General features: G+C 60.4%; 2 protein-coding genes across 3 annotated transcripts; one reads left to right on the top strand and one right to left on the bottom strand.

The window, feature by feature from the left end:
- The first annotated feature begins 399 nt into the window (after positions 1-399).
- GNAI3 (G protein subunit alpha i3) lies at positions 400-11431 on the top strand. Its single transcript, XM_064635668.1, has 8 exons — positions 400-1185; positions 2051-2093; positions 2232-2373; positions 3019-3176; positions 4497-4625; positions 7321-7450; positions 8331-8484; positions 9707-11431. Exons 1-8 carry the CDS (start codon positions 1068-1070, stop codon positions 9895-9897), a joined length of 1065 nt encoding a protein of 354 aa, XP_064491738.1. The 5' UTR covers positions 400-1067; the 3' UTR covers positions 9898-11431.
- Positions 11432-12214: 783 nt separating this feature from the next.
- On the bottom strand, positions 12215-18898 carry GNAT2 (G protein subunit alpha transducin 2). 2 transcript variants are annotated; one of them, XM_064635669.1, is made up of 8 exons: positions 18818-18898; positions 18501-18642; positions 17758-17915; positions 17384-17512; positions 16717-16846; positions 14792-14945; positions 14063-14263; positions 12867-12969 (listed from the first exon to the last, which is right to left on the bottom strand). In XM_064635669.1, the coding sequence occupies exons 1-7, from the start codon at positions 18820-18822 to the stop codon at positions 14073-14075; spliced, it is 909 nt and encodes a 302-aa protein (XP_064491739.1). In that variant the 5' UTR covers positions 18823-18898; the 3' UTR covers positions 12867-12969; positions 14063-14072. The 2 variants fall into 2 exon arrangements, with proteins under 2 accessions (XP_064491740.1, XP_064491739.1); XM_064635670.1 differs by lacking the exon at positions 17758-17915 and having other exon boundaries at positions 12215-12969.
- Between the last annotated feature and the right edge of the window lie 1607 nt (positions 18899-20505).

Genomic DNA, 20505 nt, shown 5'->3' with positions numbered 1-20505 from the left:
GGTCACTGGGGTGGAGGGTCCTCGGTGCTGTGAAGGATTGGGGGGGTCCCACCGTGCGCCTTGGGGGGTCGTCACGGCTGGGGGGTGTGAGGGATCCCTCGATGCCCCCTGGGGTGGGGGGGGTTGTCTTTGTCACCCTGCAGGGCGTTGGGGGGGGTCCCCTGGCACTCACGGGATGGGGGGTGCGGGGTCCTCACCCCCACTGGGGGGGTTTGGGGGTCCCACAGCGCTCCCTGAGGGGGGGCGGGGTCCTCATCGCTGCCGCCACGGGGGGTCTGGGAGAGGGTCTGGGGGGCTCTGAGGGATCTGGGGGAGGGTCTGGGGGGTTCTGAGGGGTCTGGGGGAGGGTCTGAGGGGTCTGGGGCTGCCATGGGCTCCCCCGCGCCCCGCGGGGACTACAACTCCCGGCAACCCTCGGGCACCAGGGCGGAAATGCCCCGTTTCCCATCATGCCCCGCGGTACCGAGGCGGAAGTGCCTGTCCCTCCCGTCCCCAGGAACTACATTTCCCGTCGTGCCCCGCGCACGACACCGGAAATCCAGAGCTGCCCGCGCCGAGGCAGCTCCCGCCCCGGTCCTTGATCCCAAATCCCGATCCCTGATCCCGATCCCAGAAGTGGAGCCTTCCTTTCCCCCACGGGACCGAGGAGGAAGTGTCTCTCCTTCTCATGCTTGGAACTACGTTTCCCATCATGCCCCGCGCCCGGGACAGGAAATCCGTCATGGCCTCCGGAGCTGCCCGGGCTGAGGCCGCTCCGGCCCCGCCCCGATCGCGCTCTTGATCGCGATCCCTTTTCCCGATCCCAATCCTTGATCCCAATCCCCGAAGCAAAGCCCTCGTTTTCCCGCGGGACCGAGGCGGGAGTGCCTCTCCCTGCCATCCCGGGAACTCCATTTCCCATCACACCCCTCGGTGCCGCGTCTCGGAACTCCATTTCCCGTCGTGCCCCGCGCCCGGCACAGGAAATCCGGCGCCGCCTGAGGAGCCGCCCGGGCCCTCATCCCAAACCCCAATCCCCAAATCCCAAATCCCGGCCCCGCTCCCGGCCCGGCGGCCCCGCCGCCGCCATGGGGTGCACGCTGAGCGCCGAGGACAAGGCGGCGGTGGAGCGGAGCAAAATGATCGACAGGAACCTCCGCGAGGACGGCGAGAAAGCGGCCAAGGAGGTGAAACTGCTGCTGCTCGGTGAGCACGGGGGGGAATGGGGGGATCTGGGGGGGCAACGGGGGTCTCCAGCCTGAGGAAGGGGTTTGGGGAGGGAGAAACTCGGGTCTCGTGGCCTCAGGAGGGGATTTGGGGGAGAATGGGGGGGTCAGGGAGGGATTTGAGGGGGCATTGGGGGTCTCTGGGGGGGCACTGGGGGTCTTCTGCTCTTAGGGGGGAGTTTTTGGGGGGCACTGGGGGTCTCAGGGGGTTTTTTTGAGGGGTTCTTCTGCTCTTAGGGGGATCCCAAGGGATCCTGGAAGGGCTCAGAAGGGTCCTGAGGGATCCCTGGGATGTTCCAAGGGATTCTGGGAGTTGAGGAGGATCCCGAGGGATCCCTGGTCCCCTTTTCCTGAGATTCTCCTCCCAGGGGGGCTCTGAGTTTCCCGGGATGCCTCTCCTTGGCTTTTCCCCCTGGAACATCCTCCCTGTTCCACGAGATGTTCCCGGAGCTCCTGACCCCATTTCTGCCTGGAAATCTCTCCCAGATCTTTTTCTTGGGTTTCAAGACCAGGGTGGGGATTCCTGGGAATGCCAAGGAGTGCTGGAATCTGGTTGGATCCAGTGGGTTCTTCCCACCTTTCCCGCCTGGCTCAACCGTGCGGGGAGCAGCTGGAGCAGCCCTTTGGGGAGGGATAAATCCACCAGGCACCTCTGGAATTCTGGAATTCCAAGGTTTTCCAGCGGGTGAACTCCTGGCGGCCGTAACCGAAACCCGGGGAGGACACGCCGGGAGCTCTTCCAGCGGCAATTCCCGAGGAATCTCCTCCTCCAACCCCCCCAACCCCACATCCTCCCTTCCCTTGGAATTCCCTGTGTCCAGCGGGATATTCCTTGTGCTTTCCAGGCGCTGGCGAGTCTGGGAAGAGCACCATCGTGAAGCAGATGAAGTGAGTGATTCCCGGGATTCGGGGGGACGGCGGGATGGGCGGGAATGACGGTGCTGTGGCTGCAGGATCCTCCACGAGGACGGATATTCCGAGGAGGATGGGCGGGATGGGAGCGGGAATGATGCTCTGTGGTTCCAGGATCATCCACGAGGACGGATATTCCGAGGAGGAATGCCGGCAGTACCGGGGGGTTGTCTACAGCAACACCATCCAGTCCATCGTGGCCATCGTCCGGGCCATGGGCCGGCTCCGCATTCCCTTCGGGAATCCCGCCAGGGCTGTGAGTGCCCGGGATGTGGGAGCCACCTGGGAATGGGCTCGGGACAAGGAACTAGCCAGGGATCCCTCAGGGCTGAGAGTGTCCAGGATCCTGCTGGGAATGGGTTTGGGAGGCCAGGAGCCACCTGGGAATGGGCTCAGGATGAGAGAGGATCCAGGGATCCCTTGGGATGGGGCACTCAGCCCGGGATCTCACTCTGGGAATGAGTTTGGGACAGGAGAGGATCCAGGGATCCCTCAGGGCTGGGAGTGTCCCAGGATCCACCTGGGAATGGACTTGGGACAAGGGACTCTCTCAGGGCTGGGAGGGTCCAGGATCCCGCTGGGAATGAGCTCGGGACAAGGGACTAGCCAGGGATCCCTCAGAGCCGGGAGTATCCAGGGATCCCTCAGGACAGCAGGATTCATCCCAGGATTCTGTTCTGGGAATGGGTTTGGGACAAGAAAAGATCCAGGGATCCCTCAGGGCCGGGAGTGTCCCAGGATCCCTCGGGATGGGGCCCTCAGCCCTGGATTCCCCTCAGCAGCCCCTGGACACTGGGAACGGGGAGGATTCCCGCTGCTCCCAGGGCTCTCCAGGGCCGTCATTCCCGGTTCATTCCCGGTTCATTCCCGGTTCATTCCCGGTTCATTCCCGGTTTTCCAGGACGACGCCCGGCAGCTGTTTGTGCTGGCGGGCAGTGCCGAGGAGGGGACGCTGACGGCCGAGCTCTCCGCGCTCATCCAGCGCCTCTGGAGCGACCCCGGCGTGCAGGCCTGCTTCGGCAGATCCCGGGAATACCAGCTCAACGACTCCGCCGCATAGTGAGGGAACGCAGCATTCCCGGGATCGGGAAGGGCTGGGACTGGGGCAGGAGGGGCCCGGGGGATACCCTGGAGGGGCTGGGCTGCCTGCAGGGAGCACGGGGGAGAGCCTGGAATGGCTGGGAATTTCAGCCTGGGATGGTTTGAGATTTAAGCCTGGAATGGTCTGGAATTTAAGTCTGGAATAGTCTGGAATTTCAGCCTGGAATGACTTGGAATTTCAGCCTGGAATGACTTGGAATTTAAGCCTGGAATGGTTTGGAATTTCAGCCTGGAACGGTTTGGAATTTAAACCTGGAATGGTGTGGAATTTAAGCTTGGAGTGGTTTGGAATTTCAGCCTGGAATGGTTTGGAATTTAAGCTTGGAATAGCTTGGAATTTAAGCCTAGAATGGCTTGGAATTTAAGCTTGGAATAGCTTGGAATTTAAGCCTGGAATGGTCTGAAATTTCATCCTGGAATGCTTTGGAATTTAAGTCTGGAATGGTTTGGAATTTAAGCTTGGAATGGTGTGGAATTTCAGCCTGGAATGGCTTGGGTGGGAAGAGCAATTCCAGATCCGTTTCCAGAGATGCCTTCCACTATCCCAGGTTGCTCCAAGTTTATCCAGCTTGTCCTTGGGCACTTCCAGGGATGGGGCATCCCTTGGGAAATCCATTCCCAGATCATGGAATGATCCACAGCAGGCTGGGGTTGGGTGGGAGGCACAGGGATCCCCCCTGGCACGGATCCCAGCCTGGCACAGCTCCACATCCCTCCCCCAGCTCAGCTCCCCTCCAGATCCATCCCAAATCCTGGCATTCCCAAATCCCGGCGTTCCCAAATCCCAGCATTTCCCCTGGCTGTGCGGGAGGACAGGCTGGAGCAGCTCCTGTGCAGTTGATCCCAGATTCCCGGCACTGAAACTGATCCCAATCCCAGATTCCCGGCACTGAAACTGATCCCAATCCCAGATTCCTGGCACTGAAACTGATCCCAATCCCAGATTCCTGGCACTGAAACTGATCCAAATCCTGGATTCCCAGCGCTGAAGCTGATCCCAGATCCCCAGCGCTGACGCCAATCCTGATCCCAGATTCTCAGCGCTGAGGTTGATCTCAGTCCCAGATTCCCAATGCCAAATCTGATCCCAGATTATCGGCACTGAGGCCAATCCCATATTCCCAGCACTAATTCCCATGCTAATCCCAGATTCCCGGCACTGAGGCCGATCCCAGATTCCCAGCACTGAGGTTGCTCCCGATCCCAGACTCCCAGCACTAAATGCCATCCCAATCCCAGATTCCCGGCCCTGAGCCCATCCCTGTTTTCCCATCCCAGTTACCTGAACGACCTGGAGCGCATCTCCCAGCACAGCTACATCCCCACCCAGCAGGACGTGCTCCGGACCAGGGTGAAAACCACGGGAATCGTGGAGACTCACTTCACCTTCAAGGACCTGTACTTCAAGTGAGTGGCATTCCTTGGATCCCAGAGGGCTGGGAAATCCTGGGAAAATCCCTGGTCCTGGTTTAATGTCCTTCCCTGGGCTGAAATCCATGGGAATTGGAGCTGGATTTCCAGGGGGTGACAGTTCCAGCCATTCCCAAAGACAGTCCCGGCCCTTCCCTGGGTCCCAGAGGGCTGGGAAATCCCTGGATAGTCCCTGATCCTGGTTAAACTGTCTTTCCCTGGGGAGAAAACCACGGGAATTGCAGAGACTCGTTTCACCTTCAAGGACCTGGATTTCCAGTGAGAGACAATCCCAGCCCAGAGTGGTGGGAGATCCCTGGATAGTCCCTGATCCTGGTTTCATGTCCTTCCCTGGGGGGAAAACCACAGGAATTGGAGCTGTACTTCCAGGGAGTGACACTCTCAGCCCATCCCTGTGTTCCGGAGGGCTGGGAAATCCCTGGATGGTCCCTGATCCCGGTTCCACTGCCCTTCCCTGGGAAGGGTTGGATTTGATTTCCCTTCTTCTGTTCTTTCCAGCTGCTTTTCTCTCGGGATCACACTCACACAGGTACCTGACTGCTCCTTTTCCAGGCCCCAATCCCAAAAAACCACACTCAGAGGGCACTGAGTGTATCCCCTCCCGCGGTGCTCCGTGTGTTCTCTGGGAATTCCGGCCTGGATGGGACTCTCCTGTCCCCTCTTCCTGACCCAGATCCAGGCTCGGGATCCCTCCTGCTCCTTCCTGTGGCGCTAATTCCTTCTAAACCCCGGAGCTGAGGCTCCATCCCTCTTTCCCACCTTCCTGCTGCTTAGGAATTCCTTGCTTGGGATCCTGGGGGATCCTGTGGGAATTCCCGTGGTGTTTGTGGATGTAGGACAGCCCAGTTTTCCCTGTTCGTGCCGACAGTTTGGAGCCTTTCCCACTCACATCCCTAAAAATGCGTCTGGTGGCTTCTGTAGAGCTTGTGTTTGGAAGGGTTGGGTGGAAAATCCCAGGGTTTTCATGGAATTTCAGGCTGGTTTGGGGTGGGAAGGACCTTAAAGCCCATCCAGTGCCGTGGGCAGGGACACCTCCCACTGTCCCAGGTTGCTCCAAGTTTATCCAGCCTGGGCTTGGACACTTCCAGGGATGGGACATCCTCTGGGAATTCCATCCCAGCCCCCTCCCAGGAAAGAATTCCCTCCCAATATCCCATCCATCCCTGCCCTCTGGCAGTGGGAAGCCATTCCCTGTGTCCTGTCCCTCCATCCCTTGTCCCCAGTCCCTCTCCAGCTCTCCTGGGGCCCCTTTAGGCCCTGGAAGGGGCTCCAAGGTCTCCCTGGAGCCTTCTCTTCTCCAGGGGAACATTCCCAGCTCCAGTCCTTGGATCCCCTGGAGCAGGGACCTTCCGTGCAGTTTTCTGGGAGAACAGCAGTGTTTTGCCTTCGGAGTTTCACCCAGAGATGCCCAAATCCTTCCCATCTCCGGGGGGTCTCTGCAGCTCCTGGATTCCATCCAGGGAATCCCATGGGGATGGATCAGCAGGAGCGTCTCCAGCTGCCGCTCCCGGTGCTTCCAAACCCCGCGGGGCTGGAGGCTCCTCCCGCCCTCCTTCGGAATGAAGGGAAGAGGCTCCTTCCCAATCCCACCCTGGATCACGTGCAGGGCCCCAGGCACGTCCCAGAGAGAATGTTTTCTGTGGGAAACCCTGGAACTCTGCTTGACATTCCATGAATGAGGGAGCCCAGGGGCTGGAATTCGGATGGGCCGAGTTCTCCTCCATCACGGATCCTGGAGAATCCCCTGGAATCTCCAAGATTCCCACCTTCCCTCTGGTCCAGGGGGGTTTGTGGGACAGGGAAGGTGGGACCTGCCTTGGCATCCTGGGATCCCACCCTGGGCAGCTCCCTATGGAACAAATCCATCGTCAGGACTCCGTAACAACACTTTCACCTGGATTAATTAATTCCCATTCCAGCCTGGGCTCTCCTCAGAATATCTGGGAGAGCAGAGGGTTGGAATCTCCCAGGACACTCGTCTTTTAATGAGGAATTAACTCCATTTCTGCCAGAATTCCTGGGGCAGCTCTAGCCTGGGAAGCTCGGGTTGGATTTCTGGGCATGAGCCACTTCCTTAATCCTGGGAATCCCGCCCCGGCTCCTGGCAGGAGCTCCTAGGGACCACATTCCCACTCATTCCAATCCCTGGGAGGAGCTTTGGGGATCCCGGACAAACCAAGGGGTTGTTGCCAAGGAAACAGGAGAGGGAAAAAAATCCACATTCCCTGGGGGATCAGGAGCTCTGGGGGGTGATTCCAGCTTGGAGCTGCTCCAGAGGATCCAGGAATGGTTTGGGTGGAAGAGGAATTAAAGCCCATCCAGTGCCATGGGCAGGGACACCTCCCACTGTCCCAGGGCACTCCAAGGTTATCCAGCCTGGGCTTGGACACTTCCAGGGATGGGACATCCTCTGGGAATTCCATCCCAGCCCCTCCCCACCCTCCCGGGGAAGGACTCCTTCCCAATATCCCGATATCCCATCCAACCCTCTGGCAGCGGGAAGCCATTCCCTGTGTCCTGTTGAACGAAACGGGAATTCTGCTTCCACATCCCCTGTGCTGCAAAGGGCATTTCCCCTCCCCTCTCCCGAGGGAAGCCGGGCCTCGTCCCCGAATTCCCCCCAGGAATGCCGGGGGCGGGGGGGCTGAGCTGGTTCTCCCACCTTTCCCAGGATGTTCGACGTGGGCGGGCAGAGGTCGGAGCGGAAGAAGTGGATCCACTGCTTCGAGGGCGTCACGGCCATCATCTTCTGCGTGGCCCTCAGCGACTACGACCTGGTGCTGGCCGAGGACGAGGAGATGGTACGGGAGTGTGGGAATGTGGGAGCATGGGAATGTGGGAGCATGGGATTGTGGGAGTGTGGGAGCGTGGGAATGTGGGAGCATGGGATTGTGGGAGCGTGGGAGTGTGGGAGCGTGGGAGTGTGGGAGCGTGGGAGTGTGGGAGCGTGGGAGTGTGGGAGCACAGGATCGGGGGAGTTGAGAGCGCCTGGAATGGCCCACGGCAACTGCTCCAGTGTGGGCCCCTTCCCATGGGTCAGTCCCTCAGGAACTGCTCCAGGTCCTTCCATGAGATCAGTCCCTCAGGAACTGCTCCAGGTCCTTCCATGGGATCAGTCCCTCAGGAACTGCTCCAACCTGGATCCCTTTTCATGGGATCAATCCAGGTCCCTTTCCGTGGGGTCAGTCCCTTGGGAGCTGCTCCAAGTCTTTCCATGGTTCAGTCCTTCAGGAACTGCTCCAACCTGGATCCCTTTCCATGGGATCAATCCAGGTCCCTTTCCATGGGGTCAGTCCCTCAGGAACTGCTCCAGCTCCTTCCATGGGCTCAATCCAGGTCCCTTTCCATGGGTCAGTCCCTTGGGAATTGCCCCACTGTGGCTCCCTTTCCCTGGGCTCCGCCTTGGCCGGTGGCAGATCCATCCTGGAGCCGCTGCCCTTGGCTCTGCTGGGCACGGAAAACCCTCTGGAGTTTCCCGCAGGAGCCACCCCATGACCCACCCTGGGTTGGGGCCAATTCCTCCCTGGATCCACCTGGGAGTGACAAACATTCCCGGGCCTGGGGGTGTCCCCACAGCCCCCTCCTTGGCCTGGGCTCCTTCCGGGGGGACCGGGGCTCCTGGGAAGGAGGTGACACTTCAGTGTCCCTTCCCTGATCCCTCCCGTGTCCGTCCCGCTCCAGAACCGGATGCACGAGAGCATGAAGCTCTTCGACAGCATCTGCAACAACAAGTGGTTCACGGACACCTCCATCATCCTCTTCCTCAACAAGAAGGATCTGTTCGAGGAGAAGATCCGCCGGAGCCCCCTCACCATCTGCTACCCCGAGTATCCAGGTACCGCCATCCCCGGAGCCGGGATGGGCTCTCCCAGCCTTTCCCCCGGTTCCTTCCCTCCCGCTCCCGGAGTGCAGGAGGGTTCCCTTGGGAGAGCTTTGGGAGCAGCCTTTGTCCATCCCACAGATCCCAACCCCAAGGGTTGCCCTCCAGCAGATCGAGGTCGCTCCTCGTTTCCCACATCTTGCTAGGATGGGAATTCCATTGAAATTCCAGTTTAGAGCCCGGGAGACTGATCCGTGTCCTGCTCTGGGCCCTTCTGACCCAAACCATTCCATGACTGTCCCTCTTTTGCTTTAATCCACAATTGCATAATTTGTCCCTCTTTTCCCTTAAGATCCTTCCAACCCAAACCATTCCATGATTGTCCCTCTTTTCCTTTAACATCCTTCCAGCCCAAACCATTCCCTGATTCCATGATTTGTTCCTCTTTTCCTTTAAGATCTTTCCAACCCAAACCATTCCATGATTCCATGATTTAAAGTCCTTCGAAGTCCATTCCACCATTTGTCCCTCTTTTGCTTAATCCATGATTCCAAGGTTCTTCCCTCTTTTCTTTTAAGATCCTTCCAACCCAAACCATTCCATGATTGTCCCTCTTTTCCTTTAAGATCTTTCCAGCCCAAACTATTCCATGATTCCATGATTTAAAGTCCTTCCAACCCAAACCATTCCGTGATTTGTCCCTCTTTTGCTTAATCCATGATTCCAAGCTTCTTCCCTCTTTTCCTTTAAGATCCTTCCCAACCCAACCATTCCATGATTTTAAGGTCCCTTCCAACCCAAACCACGATTCCAAGGTTCTTCCCTCTTTTCCTTTAAGATCCTTCCAACCTAAACCATTCCATGATTGTCCCTCTTTTCCTTTAATCCACGATTGCATAATTTGTCCCTCTTTTCCCTTAAGATTCTTCCAACCCAAACCATTCCAAGATTTGTCCCTCTTTTCCTTTAAGATCCTTCCAACCCAAACCATTCCATGATTCCATGATTTAAAGTCCTTCCAACCCAAACCATTCCGTGATTTGTCCTTCTTTTCCTTTAAGATCCTCCCAACCCAAACCATTCCACGATTCCATGATTTTAAGGCCCCTTCCCACCCACTCCTCCATCCCACCCTTTATCCCCCCTTCCCTGTCAGTCCCTCCCCACCCCCCCGGGCTCTGCCCGCCCCCTCCTCCCGTACCGTGCCCAAATCCCGGGATCTGCGCCTCGTTCCCAGGCTCCCAGACGTACGAGGAGGCGGCCGCCTACATCCAGAGCCAGTTCGAGGAGCTGAACCGGCGGCGGGACACGAAGGAGATCTACACCCACTTCACCTGCGCCACCGACACGCGCAACGTGCAGTTCGTGTTCGACGCCGTCACCGACGTCATCATCAAGAACAACCTCAAGGAGTGCGGCCTCTACTGAGGGACCCCGGGAACGCCCCGGGAACGCGCCGGGAACGCCCCGGGAATGCGCCGGGAACGCGCCCGGAACGGCTGCGGAGCCGCGGGAACGCCGGGAGGCTCCGGCACAACGACCTTCCTTCCTGGGGACCTCGTGTTGGAGGGGACGTGGATTTGGGGAATGGGGGGTTTGGGAGTGGGGGTGGAGATCACGGAATGGGGGTGGAGCCTCCCGGCGTCGCTGGATGGAGAGATCTCCGTGGATTCCAGCGGGATTCCAGTGGGATTCCAGTGGGATTCCAGCGGGATTCCAGTGGGATTCCAGCCAGACTCCAGCCTGATTCCAGCCCTTGGATTCCAGCTGGATTCCAGCCCAATTCCAGCCTGATTCCAGTGGGATTCCAGCCCGATTCCAGTGGGATTCCAGTGGGATACCAGCCTGATTCCAGCCCAATTCCAGCCTGATTCCAGTGGGATTCCAGCCTGATTCCAGCGGGATTCCAGTGGGATACCAGCCTGATTCCAGCGGGATTCCAACCAGCTTCCAGCCCTTGGATTCCAGCAAGATTCCAAGCAGATTGCAGCCTGATTCTGGCCAGATTCCACATAGATTCCAGCCCTTGGATTCCAGCTGGATTCCAGCCTGATTCCAGTGGGATTCCAACCAGATTCCAGCCCTTGGATTCCAACGGGATTCCAACCCAATTCCAGCCTGATTCCAGCGGGTTTCCAGTGGGATTCCAGCCTGATTCCAGTGGGATTCCAACCATCCCAACCATTCCCAACCAATCCAGCCCTTGGATTCCAGCCTCATTCCAGCTGAATTCCAGCCTCATTCCAGCCTCATTCCAGCCCTTGGCTCTGTAGTTCCCTCTTCCTTCATTACCTGCCCCGTTATTCCATTTTTAAGGTTATTTTGGGTGTTTTTATTCCAGGCAGGAAACTGCCCCTTCCCTCCCCTTTGTTCCTCTCAGCCTCGGGTTCAAAATAATTAAAATAATAAAAAAAAAAAAGAGAATAATAAAAACCACACAACTCTCACTCAACTATGCACGTGGAGATCCTGCGGGACACGTCCCTCCCGGCAGGAATTCCAGGAGTTCCTGTTCCTGCAGCTCCCGAAGGATCCCGGGAGCTTTTCCCGGTGTGACTCATTCCTGTCCCGCTGCCCTGGGTTGGGAAAGGCTCCTGGGGCAGGAGGAGGAGGGTTGGGCTCCGGGGGGGGGGTTTATTCCCGGTGTTATGCCCAGCTTGGCATTCCCGGCCGGAGCCGAGGGGGGAACTGCAGCTCCCGAGCTCCCGAGCCGCGGATTCCCGGGCGTTTTTTGGGATGGGGAGGGGGGATGATCCCGTCCTGCCTTTCCCAAGGCCCTCCCAGCCCCGGTTTTCCTGAGCTTGCCTTTCCTTTGTCCGGGTGGTGCCAAATCCCACATTTCCCCGCCCGCTCCGTGCGTTCCTCTGCTGATCCCTGTCTGCATCCAGCCCCTCTTCCCGGTCCTGTCCGTGTCCAGTCGGATCCGTTGGATTTGTTGGCAGTCATTAAAATGGTGAGTGAAGCCTTTGCTCCGGTTTCTTCTTCCTTTTTCCAGGAGCTCTCCCAGTTTTTGGTGCTTTGCCGGAGAAGGGAGGGAAGAGCTTGGGTGGGAATCGTTGGGATGGGGAGATTCCTTGTGCTCTTTGATGGGAATGAGGTGGAATTCTCGGCACAGGGAGGTTCCCTGTGCTCCATCCACCCCCACTGCTGGGGTCGTGCTGCTGCCAAAGACTTGGGCTGTGCTGCAGCATTCCAGGGATCCCGTTGTCCGTGGGATTCTTGGCAGGAGGATTTACCTGTTGACAGCCCAAATCTGGCTGCTGAGATCCCGGTGGGAATTCTGCCCTGGATGCTGCTGTGGGATGGAGGTGGCACCTTTCTGGGGATGCTTCCTTAGAATTCCAGGATAAATTCCTTGTGGGAGCTCTCAGCAGCTCCAGGGAGTGTTTCCCTCCTCTGGAATTTTTCCCAAGCTCCCTGGAGCTCTGTCTGCCCCTAAATTCCCTTTGGAATTTTTCCCAAGCTCCCTGGAGCTCTCCCTGCCCCCAAATTCCCTTCCTGGAGCCTTCTCTCCATGGGATAACTCCTCCTCCCTCCCTCATTCAACCCTTTCCAGGTGATCCGACCAGGAATTTTTTGGGTTTGGGACCCCCTTCCCCCCCCATCCAGGAGCACAGCTCCCAACCCCAGGGTGATCCAGGTGGGATTCAGAGATCCAGGCGATCCAGAGAGCCAGGAATGGGTGCAAAGGATGGGAAGCAGCCCTGGATCCAAGCTCTGGGAAGCGGGGAAGGAAGGACACTCCGGCCATGCACATTCCTTTATTGTGTTTTCCTACCGAAGTGAAGCTGGAAGGGGAGATCTGTGCAGGGAGCAGGGAAAGGAGGATCCAGGGATTTCCAGGGATCACCTATGGATTATTTACAAACAGAGAGAGCGAACGCGGCTCTAAAGTAGCAGAACAAAAATGTTTCAAGCAACCATTTCCTCTTTATCCAGCCCATTCCCATTCCCGGGCTGGAGTAGGGGGTTCCCTCCCCCAGCCCTTCCTGCCCGAGGAATTCCCACCATTCAGGGCCCCAGAGAACCCCAGGAATCCCTGATTTCTCCTGCCAAAGGGTCGATTCCCGGGAAGGGCTGGGGTGGGTTCCCAGGAGCCACTCGGAGGTAACTCAGCTTCCTCCTCCCCCAGAAATTCCAGCTTGGATGAATCCAGCCCCGATCCAAGGGCAGGAATGGGCTGTGGAGGGATGGCCAGGGAGGAATTCCCATCCCTGCCTCCCAAATTCCCTCAATATTCCTATTCCTGGCTGTGTCTTGGTGTCAAACCTCCCGTGGAATGCTGAGAACGGGGAGTTTTCCTCGGAAAAAAAAAAAACAAAAAAAAAAAAGAGGAAATGGCCACGAAAGGGAGCAGGACGTTGAGTTCAGCCCCTTCCTAGTTTGGGGTGAAAAGAGGCGGATTTGGGGCGGTCATAGAAAAAGTGGGAGCGGTGACGTGTGGAGGGGGTGGTTCTTCCTTTGGCTCTGCTCAGCAGAACGGAGAGACGGGAATGTTTCCTGGGAAAGGGAGAGAGAACAGGGAGTTAAACACCCCCAGGGCAGGGACACCTTGGCCTTCATCCCCGTGGGGATGAGGATGGGGAATCCCACATCCCACCCTTTGCCTTGGCCTTTATCCCTGGGATGATGAGGATGGGCCGAATCCAAGGGGATGAGGTTCCACCACTCCACATTCCAGGTCCTGCCCTTTGGCCACAACAACCCCCTGGAGCTCCAGGGGTGGGGACAGGAAGGGACCTGGGGGTTGGATGTGAGCCCAGGGGGCCCTTCTTGGCATCCTGGCATTCCTGGATCAGGAATGATGTGGCAGCAGGACCAGGGCAGGGATTGGGCACTGGGGAGGGGCCCCTGCAGGGCTGGGCCCGGGTCTGGACCCCCAGAACAAGAAGGACATGGAGGGGCTGGAGCATGTCCAGGGAAGGGAATGGAGCTGGGAAGGGGCTGGAGCAGCAGGAGAACTCAGGGAGCTGGGGGGGCTCAGCCTGGAGAAAAGGAGGCTCAGGGGGGACCTTCTGGCTCTGCAACCCCCTGACAGGAGGGGGGGGTTGGGCTCTGCTCCCAGGGAACAAGGGACAGGAGGAGAGGGAACGGCCTCAGGCTGTGCCAGGGGAGGGTCAGGTTGGACATCAGGAGGAATTTCTTCCTGGAAAGGGTGGTCAGGCCTTGGCAGGGGCTGCCCAGGGACGTTTGGAGTGCCCAGCCCTGGAGGTGTCCAAGGAAGGCCTGGACATGGCCCTCAGTGCTCTGGGCTGGGGGACAAGGAGGGGGACAGGTTCAGGGTGCACTCGGTGGTCTCAGAGGTCTTTTCCACCCTAAACGAGTCCATGATCCTGTGGGACGGACCCAGCTCTGCTCATCCTCCTCCTCATCCCTCTCCTCCCTTCCCCAGCCCTTTTCTGGGATGATCCCCCTCATCCCCAGCCCTTTCTCTGGGATCGAGCTGGCTCTGCTCATCCTCATCCTCTTCCCCAATCCCTTTATGGGCTCGAGCCTCCTCTGCTCATCGCCCTCCCCTTCCCTCCCTTCTCCTGGGATTCCTTGCATTCCTGGCATCCCCATTCCCAGTTTTCCGGCCCCACTCCCCCTGTACCTTCCCGGGCTCAGAAGAGGCCGCAGTCCTTGAGGTTCTCTTTGATGATCACGTCCGTGACGGCATCGAAGACGAACTTGACGTTCTGGGTGTCTGTGGCACAGGTCATGTGGCTGTAGATCTCCTTCACGTCCTTCCTCATGTTCAGGTCCAGGAACTGGGTCTTGATGTAATTCCCGGCGTCCTCGAAGGTGTTGGGGCCTGTGCAGGGAGGGAGGGAACATTCTGGAGCCACTCCCGTGGGGAGGAGCTCTGGAGAAGGGCTGGGGGTGACCACGCCCGGGAAAAACTTGACAAACGTGGGTTTATCCGGTGTCCAGCCTTCCAAACACCCTCCTGAGGGCACAGTGCTCCCCTTCTCTGCTCCAGCCTCCAGGGAGGGGGATGGAGATGGTTCTGCTCATCCTCATCCTCCCCCTCATCCTCCTCCCCTTCCTCAGCCCTTCTCAGGATGGAACCGACTCTGATCGTCTGATCCCTTCCCCAGCCCTAATTTTTGGGATGGAACCAGCTCTGCTCATCCTCATCCCCTTCTCCTTCCCTGGCCCCTTTTTGGGGATGGAACCAATTCTGATCATCCAATCCCTTCCCCAGCCCTAATTTTTGGGATGGAACTGACTCTGCTTATTCCCCATCCCATCCCCTCCCCTCCAGGCCCACATGACCCCTCCTCCCCTGCTCCGGGGGGTCTCCAGGGGGGTGGGAATGCCGGGATTGCTCCAGACTCACCGTCGTACTCCGGGAAGCAGATGCTGAGATGGACCTTCTTGATCTTCTCCTCGAAAAGGTCCTTCTTGTTGAGGAAGAGGATGATGGAGGTGGCTGCGAAGAACTTGTGGTTGCATATACTGTTGAAGAGGTGCAGGGACTCGTGCATCCGGTTCTGCAGGGAATTGTCAGGGATTCACACCCCCTCCGAGCCCCCCATTCCCAAAAAACCAGCCCTTCCCTGTTTCCCACGGCAGTGGGTGGTGCTGCTGCCATCCCAGTCCCTCCTGCCCACCCGAAATCCCAGATGGATCCTCAGGGGAGGACAATGCCCTGATCCCCCCTGGGATCGTAAGGAAGGAGGGATGGTGGTGGGAATGTGATCCATGGAAACCTCCGGGATGGTGGTGGGAATGTGATCCATGGAAACCTCATGGCCTGCAGGGAAAGGGCTCATTCCCTTCAGCCCCGTTCCCCTCATCCAAGGGATGCTCCTGCTGGGCTGTGGCTCCCAAGGCTTTGGGAAGGAGCTGGGAAAAGGAAAAGCTCCAGTCTGGGTGTGACAATCCCGGGGCATCCCACGGGGATGGGGATCCAGCCGGGCAGAGCCAAGTCCAACCAGGGGCTTTTCCTGCTGGAAAGGGGGATCCTCTGGCCTTGGGGGGTTCTCCGGGGCTCACAGGGATGGTTTTCCCTCCTCCAGCTCCCCAGGGCAGCAGCTTTTCCATGCACAGAGCCCAGGTCCTGCCCCATCCTCCTTGGGAAAGCTCCCAGGGCTCCCGTGGGAAGGATCCTCCCTCCTTCTGTGCGTGGCTGAGCTCCCACCTGGCCGTGGAGATGCCCCAGGACGGCAGATCCCGACCCTGCCCCAGCTCCCGGAGGTGTTTGGATCCCAGGGAATGCCCAGGGAAGCCGGAGGAGCTGGAGCAGCTCCCGCTCTCCTCATCTGCACCCCTGGGCTCCCGTTTCTCCCCAGGAATGCCCCGTTCCAGGGGTTCCACATTCCTGCTCTCCGATCTCTGCCCTTTGCCGGGGCTCTGCCGGTGAATCCCGGGCGGACACCCTTGGATAATGTCCCTGTGCCACCATTCCCAGCGCTGCCCCTTGTCCCCTCTCTGCTCCCCCGGGGGGCACAGGGAGGCCCCTCCCGGCTGGATTTTCCTCCATCCCACCCACTCCTGGCTCTTCCTGCCCTTCCCTGTTCTGGTGTTTTGGTTCTCCGACGGCTCTTGGGAGCAGGGAACACCAGGAGCCGCTCGGGAGCTTCCCGAGGGGTTTCCTCATGGACAAACCCTGGGATCTGGGATCCAGAGGAAGCCCCAACACCTGCCCTGGGAACAACCCAGCAGGAACCGGCACTTCCCGCACTTCCTGCACTTCCCAGCCTTCCATGGGAGAGGGGACAGGGAGGGGATCAAAGAGTGGGATCGTGGAGGGGAGTTGTGGAAAGAGATCAATGGGGAGGATCAATGAGGGGGATCAATGGGAGGGGTCAGGGAGGGGGGTCAATGAGGGGGATCAGGGAGGGGGATCAATGAGGGGATCAATGGGAGGAGGATCAATGGGAGGGATCAGGGAGGGGGGTCAATGAGGGGATCAATGGGAGGGATCAATGAGGGGGATCAGGGAGGGGGGTCAATGAGGGGGATCAGGGAGGAGGATCAATGAGGGGGATCGGGGATGGGGGTCATGGAGGAGGATCAATGAGGGGGATCAATGAGCAGGATCAATGAGGGGGATCAGGGAGGGGGATCAATGAGGCAAATCAAGTGGGTGGATCACAGAGGGGGGTTGTGGAGGAGGATCAGGGAGGGGGATCAATGATGGGCTCACGAAGGGGGGTTGTGGAAGGGGGCCGACGATCCCACGGGACAGGGGGCTGTTCCCACCCCTCGGAGCCCCCTCGGAGCCCCCCCCATCCTGCCCCCCAGGGCACCCCCACCCACCACTTCGTCGTCCTCCACCAGCACCATGTCGTAGGCGCTCAGGGCCCCGCAGAAGATGATGCAGGTGACGCCCTCGAAGCAGTGGATCCACTTCTTGCGCTCCGAGCGCTGCCCCCCCACGTCGAACATCCTGGGGGGGGACACGGGGGGTGTCACACACGGGGGTGTCACACAGGGGTGTCACACACGGGGGTGTCACACACGGGGGTGTCACACAGGGGGGTGTCACACAGGGGTGTCACACAGGGGGGTGTCACACACGGGGGTGTCACACACAGGGGTGTCACACAGGGGGGTGTCACACAGGGGGGTGTCACACACGGGGGTGTCACACACAGGGGTGTCACACAGGGGGGTGTCACACACGGGGGTGTCACACACAGGGGTGTCACACACCCCCCACCCACCCCAGCAGGGTCCCAGGGCCTCGGAACGTGGGATGGGGGGGGTGGGGCTTGGGCACCCCAAAATCCAGTCCTGATGGTGGGGAAACGTGGGGGGGGGGCAGGGAGGGGATGATGGGAGGGGTCCTGGAGGGGGATCACAGAGGGGGATCCCACGGTGGGGTCTGGGGGTGTTCAAGAGGGATCAGGGAGGGGATGATGGGGGGGATGACTGAGGGTGTCCTGGAGGGAGGTCCTGGGGGGGCAGGGCCTTCTCCCCCCACCTGAAGTTGAGGTCCTTGACGGAGAACTTGGTCTCGATGATGCCCGTGGTCTTGACCCGGGAGCGCAGCACGTCCTGCTCGTTGGGGAGGTAGTTGGGGGCTGTGATCCTGTCCAGCTGGTTCAGGTAACTGTGGGCATGGGGGGTGGCTGTGACCTGGCACCAAGGGGCTGCCCCCAGACCCCCAGCCCCCCGGCTCCCATGATCCCCCTGTCCCCCGTCCCCCATGCCCCCCTGTCCCCCCGTGCCCCCCGTGACCCCTGTCCCCTGTCCCCTCCATGCCCCCTGTCCCCCCCATGCCCCCCATGACCCCCGTGACTACATCCCCTGTCCCCTCCATGCCCCCTGCCCCCCATGCCCCCCGTGCCCACTCACTACGCGGCCGAGTCGTTGAGCTGGTACTCAGCGGCGCGGTCGAAGCAGGCCTGGACCCCCCCGTCCTTCCAGAGCTTCTTGATGCAGGACACGAGCTCGGGGGGCATCGTGCCCTCCTCGATGGAGTCGGCCAGGTTGAACAGGATCCGGCCCTCGTCCTGGGGGGGGACCGTCATCACCCTCCCACCCCCGGGATCCACCCCAGAGCACCCTCAGCCCCCCCGGAGCACACCCCGGTCCCCCTTGTCACCCTCCCCACCCACAGACAGCCCACAGAGCACCCTCAGCCCCCCTCGCCACCCCCCCCACCCACGGGATCCCCCCCAAAGCACCCTCAGCCCTCTCAAAGTGCCCTCAGCCCCCCAAAGCACCCTTAACCCATGGGGTGCCCCCTGAAGCAGCCTTAGCCCCCTCAAAGTGCTCTCAGCCCCCTGAAAGCACCCTTAACCCCCCAAAGCACCCTTAACCCCCCCAAAGCACCCTCAGCTCCCCAAAGCACCTTCAGCACCCCCCAAATCAACCTCAGCCCCCCAAGAGCCCTCAGCCCCTCCAGAGTATCCTGAGGCCCCCCTGTCACCCCACCCACCCATGGGATGCCCCCCGGAGCCCCCTCACCCCCCCAAAGCACCCTGAGGTCGGGGGGGCAGCCCTGCCCCCTGCCCCCGGGGGGGCTCGGAGGGTCCCTGGGGGGTCCCTGGGGGGGGCCCTGGGGGGGCCCTGGGGGGTCCCTGGGGGGCACTGACCGCGCAGGAGGACTCGGCGTAGTCGATGCCCAGCGTGGACATGGCGCGCACGATGGCCAGGATGGACTGCAGGATGTTGCCGTAGATGATGGCCTTGAACTCCATGCACTCCTCCTCCGTGTACCCGTCCTGGTGGATGATCCTGGGGGGCACCGCGGCCTCAGCACCCCCCCGGGGGGCACCCCCTGCCCCGCAGGGCACCCCCTGCCCTCCCCGCACCCAGAGTCACCGGGCGCCACCAGGGGGGGGGTGATGGGGGTCCTGCCACCCCCTGCCCGCGGGCTGGGGGGGGTCCCCTCTCCCCATCCCACACTCACTTCATCTGCTTCACGATGGTGCTCTTCCCGACTCTCCGGCCCCTGGAAAAGGGTGGGAACGGGCACCTCAGGGGGGCCGCGATGGGCGCCCCGAGGGACCAGAGCCACTGTCCCCCCCGCCCGGACTCCTGCCATTGTCCCCGCGCTCCTGTCCCCCCTCCTGCACTGTGGGACCGTGGCGGGGGGCGGTGGGGACCCCCCCTGGAGAGGGTCCCCTGGGGTCCCACCCGTCCCACCCACCCCCGGGCAGCGCCGGCGGTGCCTCGTAAGCGGCTTAGGTGGCCCAGGAAGCCGCTTAGAATTAGGGTGGTAATCGCCTTGACCCCCGGCCCCCCCACCTGGATAAGGCCCCCGCCGCCACCCCTGACACGGGGGGGTCACCCCCCTGGCCTGTGGGCTCACCCCTGTACCCCAGGGGGTCACCCCCTTGCCCTGCAGGGTCACTCCCTGCCCCCTTGGGGTCCCAAAGCCCTGTCCCTGTAGGAGCTGAATCCCATCTGCTCTGGGGGGGCAGGGACAGAGGGAGGGGTACCATGCACGGGGTCAGCGGGCTGTGGCACATCCCAGGGGTGCAGAGGAGAGCCTGGGGACACCCCCCCATGTCCCCAGGCTCTCTCTGCCCCCTGGGATGTGCCACAGCCCCGCTGTCCCCATCCCCTCCCTGTCCCCTCCCTCTGTCCCTGCCACCCCAAGAGCCGATGGCATCTCCAGCTCTTCCCAGGGACGGCCTTTGGGACACCCAGGGGTGGGACAACCTCTCCTGGCCGGTGGCAGCTCCGAAGGGGAACAGGAGGAGCCCAGGGGGTCCCAACCCCCATCCCTCCAAGCCTCCTTGGGGTGGGGACATCAGGACAACCCTTGGGGACATCGGAACAACTCTTGGGGACACCCAGGGGTGGGACAAGCTCTGCTGGCTGGTGGAGAGGGGGATCAGGGATGGGGCAGGAGGAGTCCCAATCCCCATCCTCACATCCCCCAACCTCCAACCAGGTGGGGACATCGGGACAACTCTTGGGGACATCCCCCAGGCTCCGGGGGGTGGGGACATCGGGACAACCCCAAGGACACCCGGTGGTGGGACAACCTCTCCTCTGGTGGCAGCTCCGAGGGGGAACAGGAGGAGCCCAGGGGGTCCCAATCCCACCAATGGTGTGGGGACATTTGGGACAACCCTCGGGGACATCGAGACAACCCTTGAGGACACCCCCAACCTCCACCAGGGTGGGGACATCGGACACCCCTCGGGGACACCCCCAGCCCTCACCAAGCAGCAGCAACTGACAGTCTTGGCCTCCTTATCCGCGTCCTCCTGGAGCTTCTTCTCCAGCTCCTTGGACCTCTTGCCATCTCCTTGTCCTCGGCACTGGCCCCGCTCCCCATGGCTTCGTCCTCCTCCTCCAGCAACGCCACAAGCTCCTCTACGTCCCCCGGCTTTTCCAGCTCTCCGGGGTGAGTCAACGCGCACCCCGGGGGCGAGGTGGGCGCTGGGGGGTCAACCGAGAAACCAGGGAGCCCAAAGGAGGCCCCGAGCGTGGATTTTGGGGTGCCCCAGGCAGAGCCGCTCGGTGGGTGCTCCTGCTCGGCTGCCCCCCGCTCTGGCCCTTAATTCCCCATGGATAACCTGATTTTTTTTGACAGTGGGATTTGGGGACTTTTTATCTCGCCATGTGACCCAGGAAATCCAATTA

Source organism: Pseudopipra pipra, chromosome 25 (assembly GCF_036250125.1).
Source record: "Pseudopipra pipra isolate bDixPip1 chromosome 25, bDixPip1.hap1, whole genome shotgun sequence".
Classification (NCBI taxonomy): Eukaryota; Metazoa; Chordata; class Aves; order Passeriformes; family Pipridae; genus Pseudopipra; species Pseudopipra pipra.
The sequence above is the reverse complement of the archived record's forward strand: the minus strand, read 5'-3'. Positions and strand labels throughout refer to the sequence as shown.

Bases quoted from the DNA above. Each gene is read 5' to 3' on its own strand.
- GNAT2 (XM_064635669.1), bottom strand. The intron at 17,513-17,757 runs GTGAGTGGGCAC...CCATGCCCACAG, and splicing joins CTCAACGACTCGGCCGCGTA to TTACCTGAACCAGCTGGACA. The intron at 14,264-14,791 runs GTGAGTCTGGAG...CTCCCTGCACAG, and splicing joins CTGCTTCCCGGAGTACGACG to GCCCCAACACCTTCGAGGAC.
- GNAI3 (XM_064635668.1), top strand. From the start codon at position 1,068: ATGGGGTGCACGCTGAGCGCCGAGGACAAGGCGGCGGTGGAGCGGAGC. The intron at 2,094-2,231 runs GTGAGTGATTCC...CTGTGGTTCCAG, and splicing joins ACCATCGTGAAGCAGATGAA to GATCATCCACGAGGACGGAT. The intron at 8,485-9,706 runs GTACCGCCATCC...CCTCGTTCCCAG, and splicing joins CTGCTACCCCGAGTATCCAG to GCTCCCAGACGTACGAGGAG.